Raw genomic sequence first — 6,477 nt, forward strand, 5'->3', positions numbered from 1 at the left:
AGGATAACAACTTTTATGGACACCTCGGTCTCACCAGATACCATTATGGAGCTGCCATTATGGAGTCATCTGTCCAGAGAAAAAGAGTGTGAGACTCTGCTGGTCTGGCTCCTCCCTCTGAGCTGTTCATTCTGTAGTGCTGACCTTTAAGGATCTTAGCTCTGGCAGAGTTGGCCATCAGAGCTGCGGTGCTGAAATTAAAAATAAAAATAAGGGCAAGGAAGGCGGTGGAATTGGGTAAGGAAGGTAGGTGAGAGAAAGAATTGAGTAGAGAAAAAGTGATTAATGGATTACAAAAATGCTTTTTATTTGCTTTCAATAGATGAGGGTAGGAAGTTAGGGAGTTATCAATAAGACAGTATTGGCCATACGTTGATAATTGTTAAAGTTGGATGATAGGTACTTGGGTTTTCATTTAATATGAGAAGCCTTGCATAGGAGATATGAAATGAAAATGTTTGACCCACTACCATTAATCTCCTGACTCTGAATCCATTCCTAGCCAATGCTTCCTTTACTCTGATTCAAATTCCTCTATATCTGACCCCTTCACAGAGTTCTCTATATCTACTTACCTTATGAAACTTGAGTTTCGAGAGATTTTACTGCTTTTCATAAAGCTCATTATAGAAAAACCCAATTCTCAAAAGTCAATGTACCTCATGTCCAGAGGCTGGGTTCCTGTTCTCCACAGCTCATGAAGTCATGTCTAAAACATTCATTTTGCTACATTTGATTACACTAATTTTTAACCTTTCTTTATCACTCTTCCCACTAACCACCGCCTATCATTCTTGTATAAACTTCAAAGACTTTGACACCTGACTGAAAGACTTATTCTCCACCAAAAATCCTACCTTCATCACTCATCTGAAATCCAGAAGGGTTTTTCAATGTTTTTTTTTAACCTGTCCAGTTCATCTTCAATGTACTTCAGTTTACCTACTCACAGTCAAAGTCTATACTTTGTTATCACCAAAACAAACAAAACAAAAACAAAATTATTTCTTACATCCTAAGCAATTTACCAATAATTTTAATCCAGCTTTTCTTTACTCCTATACCTATTCCTCAAACTCAAAGAGAACCCAAATAGTTTTGTATTCCATTAGCTCCCATTTTCCTCAATCTTATCCCTCCCTCTGTCTTCAGTTCCGTTTCATTTGAGCTTAGGCAACCAGTTCCATCACTTCAACCACTTTATGCCAAAACCCTAACTCCCTAAAGCTCAATTATAATACTAATTTGCAAAACAAACAGATAAACAAAACTGGATTAATTCTGCCACATACTTTTTCCAATTTTACATCACAACTATCAAAAACACCACTTGGGTAGTGGGGGGCGGGAATCTCAAAGCAATGTGTTTGTGAAAATCTTAAAAAGGGAATACACAATCGGAACTGGAAATCCTCCCATGTCTTATTGCTCTTTTCTTCATTCATTTTCCTGTGACATTATATTACACGTCCCTGATATTCTGAGTTCCTCATTTATGTATAGTGTCTGGAGTTGAGACATTTGGATTGCCTTTCAATCACAGAGTCAAATACTTAACAAAGTAGACTTCATCTTTTCCTTTTGACATACAGCATTTAAGCTTATAATTTATCCTAGATTTGCTATGTAGATGCTGTTAGATGGGGACATGTTTCAGTTTGAACAATATCCTTAGCATTAACCAGCCTAGATAGCTTGGATCCATCTGAGCACATTCCATTGTGAATGGATAGGCACTTTATTCCAGGTGCAAGTAGCTTACAAGTGAAAAGCAAAGTTTATAGACAAATTCAACTATATAAAAACTTCCAAAGATAAAGATCTTTTTATCCTTGAGTGAAATCCTAACTTCCAGATTTACTCTCTGTATCTCTCTAGATATGTTTGTTGCTTATTATCAAGTAGGAGCTGTGGATGAGAAGATGGAAAGTTGGAAGGGCTAATAAGCTACACAAACCACGTCATATTATTTTTCTTAGAGCTCATCATGAGAGCAAGCAATAATAGGGAAATGCTTCAAAGAATCTTTGAGCCATACCCTTTGCCCTCATTATATTATTCCTAGGATTCCAGAGACCCAAACTCCTAAAGGAATATTATTTTACCATCAATACCATAAAGTGATGTTGTTAAAAATCCATATACTCTAATATTATGGGAATCTCAAAGTAGACAACATCCCTCCATGTATTATCAACTTTTCCTTTTTTCCCCAGTTATTTCAAATTCCTCAAGACCTCTACATACTCATCTCTCCTCTTATTTTATCATACTCGAATGCACTGTTTTCCTACCTGTCACTAACGCTGACTCATTAGTGAGTCATGAAATCAGTTTAATGGGTCATGAGCTACAGTTTTTCTTTAAGGAAATTGAATAAAAAATCAAATATTCCTAGCAATTCCTTAGCAACTCTTACACATCTGGTGCCAAAATTTTGGGAGTGTTTGTATATGTGTGACTACTGGAGCACAATATAAAATGAATTTCTTACTCTGGAACATAGTAAAAAAATATACATACATACATACATACATACATACATACATACATACATACATATTGCGATGGCAAATTCAAAGACAAAATGGTTTCTGGGATTTACACCATTACAAACCTTTCTGAATCCATGCCCATTTCTACTTCTCTACCCCACTCCTCATCCCGGTCTCAGTGGAAAAGTGATCCTCCCCTCGATTTAGGTGGTAGGTAGCCTTCCATCTTCTGTTCCAGGATCATATCTCCTACCTATTCAAGGACTGATCCTGTCAATTTTTCCTACTTTCAACTCTATTTTCTCCTATTTTACCTGTTCTTACTTGGCAGTAAGAGTAAGCAATTCATTCTGGTCAGCCCAGGACTGTCCTAGCTCCTGGTTTTTAAAGTGCAAGTCTCATATCCCAGCAACCCTTTCAGTCCTAGGTAAACTGGAGTGGTTAGGTAAACTGGAGCGGTTAGCTATCCTACCCACAATACTTTACCCTACCCATGCTCAAGTCTCTCCCAGTTTTAAAAAGTAAAACAAAACAAAAATTAAGAAACTTCACATTATCCAACATACTATTCTGGGTACCAGCTGTTACATAGAGCCAAACTTGATCAATGACTTACCAACAGAAGAAACAGTATTTTCCATGGCCATTTCAAATGATATGGTTTGTACTACACTTATCAATAAAGAAAGATTGGTAGTTGAGACCTCGCATAACAAAGGGAAACTTAAGGCCACCCCCTTTTGTCTCTCAGGTGACTAAGTTCTAGATTTAGCTGCTTAGCAACAGGGATCTTTCACTTCTCCAGAAACAAGTGGCTCTCAAAGGATATCTTGCTTTGGCTCCACCATTTCTATACAACTTAATATCTGACTTCAATATGATTGGAATTAGATAGCCTACTTAGCTCTATTCTATGTTCTCCTACAGTGTAGATTCATTTTCATAATTTTGCTTATGCTATTGCACTGGCCTAGACTGTTAATCACTTTTCACTCTTAGACTGAATTATAATAACTTTCCAGGTAAAGATCAAATTCTATATCCAGCATCAAATTTTTTCTAAATAAGACAACATTGATAGTCTGTAATTCCCTTTATAATTACCATATTCAAAAAATTTTTGTATTGTACAATTTATAACCTTGCTATTTTGTTTTATATACAACTTTTTAAAATTACATATCCTATTAAACTTCAGTGTTTTTGAGAAAAATATGCTCAAAATCGCTTGGTAGGGAGTTTATGGTATAGTGTTTGGCAAAATATTTATCCCTAATATTTCAACTATATAAATATTGCATAGAATAAAAACAAATTCAATAAAATATTAACTCTAACTCTGGATTGATTCTGTTTTAAAGAGATTCTTGGCCAATGAGCCCTGCCACCTCCTTATTTAACTAGTAGATTTAGAGCTCTGTGAGATAACTCTGAATTAGAAGCATTTTTAATGACAGACTCCTTGTATTTCCTCTCAGAAAAAGGTTCTTCTATGCATGCTGTTTTCCTCATAAATCTGGTTGGAGGTTTCTTTTCAAAAACTATTTTATTTATACAAGCAGAAATAGAGATACCTCTTTCTTAAAGGGGTAGATTTTTTAAAAAGAGGCCTGCCTGCAGCTAAACTCAGTGGATGAAATATGCTCCTATACCAGGGATGATTAGCAATGAAGAAAACGTTCCCCCAAAAAATGAGAGTGGGAAACTACAAAAGCTCAATCCTGGAAAAGTTTTAGTGGCAAGCCAAGTAGAACCAGTAAGGAGAGCAAAGAAACTCAATTCAGGAAGATACATAACTAAGGAAGACTTAAGTATCTGCTCCACATAGAATTGTATCCTGGGAATTCTAAAGGTGGGGAAAGGATTGAAAGCTTCCGAAAGTAGACTTGGCTTGATTTGTCTTGTTTTAAAAACCAATAATATTTATTTCTTTTTCAAATACTATTAGGAATTCTGGTTACAGAAAGAGAGGGTAAACACCGCTATTACTCCTACTAAACGCAGGTTAAAACACTATATTTTATATAAAAAAAATAAGAAGGTTCAGAAAGATAGAGCAAAGAATACAGAAATATGCACCACATATTTTCATAAAAAATGCACTTATAAGTACACTTGGTATAGCCTATGTTGCAGGAATATGCCGTCCTCCTATTGATTGTGGAGTTAATAATTTCCAAGGAGACCCCTGGTCCCTTTTTGCCCTCACAGTAGCCCACGAGTTAGGCCATAATTTGGGTATGTGGCATGATGAAGAATTCTGTTTGTGTGGGCAAAGGGGTTGCATCATGAACGCTGTCAGAGTGCCAGCAGAGAGATTCACCAACTGTAGTTATGCGGATTTTGCAAAGACCACTTTAAACCAGGGATCATGTCTGCATACTCCTCCAAGTCTAGGGGAAGTCCTTATGCTGAAGCGCTGTGGGGACGGTGTGGTCGAAGGAGAAGAGGAGTGCGACTGTGGATCTGTAAAGCAGTGTGAACAAGATCCCTGTTGTCTGTCGAACTGCACTCTGAGGCCCGGGGCAGCTTGTGCTTTTGGGCTTTGTTGCAAAGACTGCAAGTTCATGCCATCAGGGGCACTCTGTAGACATGAGGTCAATGAATGTGATCTTCCAGAGTGGTGCAACGCAACGGGACATCAGTGCCCGGAAGATGGATATGTGCAGGATGGGGTTCCCTGTAGTGACGAGGCCTACTGCTATCAAAAGAGATGTAATAACCATGATGAGATGAGCAGGGAGATCTTTGGGGAAGGGGCAAAGAGTGCATCTCAGAATTGCTATCAAGAAATCAACTCACAGGGAAACCGTTTTGGCCACTGTGGTATAAATGGCACGACATACCTAAAATGTAATACCGCTGACATCTTTTGTGGGAGAGTTCAGTGTGAAAACGTGGTTGCTATTCCCCATCTGAGAGATCGCTCTGCTTTGCAGCATATTCACCGCAACGGTGTCACCTGCTGGGGTATCGCTTATCATTTAGGGATGGACATACCCGATGTCGGTGAAGTGAAAGATGGCACAATGTGTGGTTCAGGGAAGATCTGCATACACAAGAAGTGTGTCAGTCTCTCTCACCCGTCACAAATCTGCCTGCCTGAGACCTGCAACATGAAGGGGATCTGCAACAATAAACATCACTGCCACTGTGGCTATGGATGGTCCCCACCCTACTGCCTGCACAGAGGCTACGGAGGTAATGTTGACAGTGGCCCCCCATCTGCCAGAAGAGGAGCTTTCTTTCCACTAGTTATGATTCTTAGTTTGTCTGTTTTGATTTTACTGGTGACTACTGTATTCATGTATCTTCAAAAGCATTTTGCTCCCAAGGAGACCGAGGCTCACCCTTCAGATTAAGAAAATGCCTCTAATTTAATATCCTATGCATTATTAAGTTTTAGTTTCTTGGAGGTAGAAATATTGCGTGCCTGAAACTGAGCACATTTCTGACAGCTTACGGAAAAATGAAGGAACCTTCCCTTTTGTCAGTGTCGGAAACATTGCCGTCAGGCAAAGGTAGTTCCTAACATCTTATTAACTACTGTCCATTGTTGTAAGCAGCAAATAAAGCTCCACTTTCCCTCTGCGTTAGTCCTCTTTGTGTTTCTTGAGCACAGATATGACTCGTAGAAAGGGCAGGAGACCTATGAGGACTCAGGGTGAGCCTTGCCTCTCTTCCTTTACTCCCAAAGTAAATTCTCAAGGGTGCGGAGGATGCATGTCTCGTTGCCAACGTAGTGGATTCCATTTGCCAGCAGCTGGGTACTTATGTGATTTTGATTGGGATTGAGATTTGCAATCATGGAAATGTTTTCCCAATGATAAGCATAGACCAAGTCAAGACAGACTGCAAGTCCATGCCATGAGGAAAATTCTAGAAATCAGGTCAATGAATGTGACCTTCTAGAGGGGCACAATAAGACATCCCATCGGTGCCCAGGAGATGGATATGTGCAGAATTGGAATCCCTACTGCTA

At 38.8% G+C, this 6,477-nt stretch overlaps 1 protein-coding gene across 1 annotated transcript; it reads left to right on the forward strand.

Moving 5' to 3' along the window:
* The first annotated feature begins 2,587 nt into the window (after positions 1 to 2,587).
* Positions 2,588 to 5,857, forward strand: LOC102898230 (disintegrin and metalloproteinase domain-containing protein 21). The gene is made up of 2 exons (XM_015598735.1): positions 2,588 to 2,709; positions 4,537 to 5,857. The coding sequence occupies exons 1-2, from the start codon at positions 2,588 to 2,590 to the stop codon at positions 5,855 to 5,857; spliced, it is 1,443 nt and encodes a 480-aa protein (XP_015454221.1).
* The last annotated feature ends 620 nt before the right edge of the window (positions 5,858 to 6,477 follow it).

The sequence above is a fragment of the Pteropus alecto genome, unplaced genomic scaffold, assembly GCF_000325575.1.
Source record: "Pteropus alecto unplaced genomic scaffold, ASM32557v1 scaffold269, whole genome shotgun sequence".
NCBI classification, from domain to species: domain Eukaryota; kingdom Metazoa; phylum Chordata; class Mammalia; order Chiroptera; family Pteropodidae; genus Pteropus; species Pteropus alecto.

Bases quoted from the DNA above. Each gene is read 5' to 3' on its own strand.
- LOC102898230 (XM_015598735.1), top strand. From the start codon at position 2,588: ATGGTTTCTGGGATTTACACCATTACAAACCTTTCTGAATCCATGCCC. The intron at 2,710-4,536 runs GTAGCCTTCCAT...AAAAATAAGAAG, and splicing joins CCCCTCGATTTAGGTGGTAG to GTTCAGAAAGATAGAGCAAA.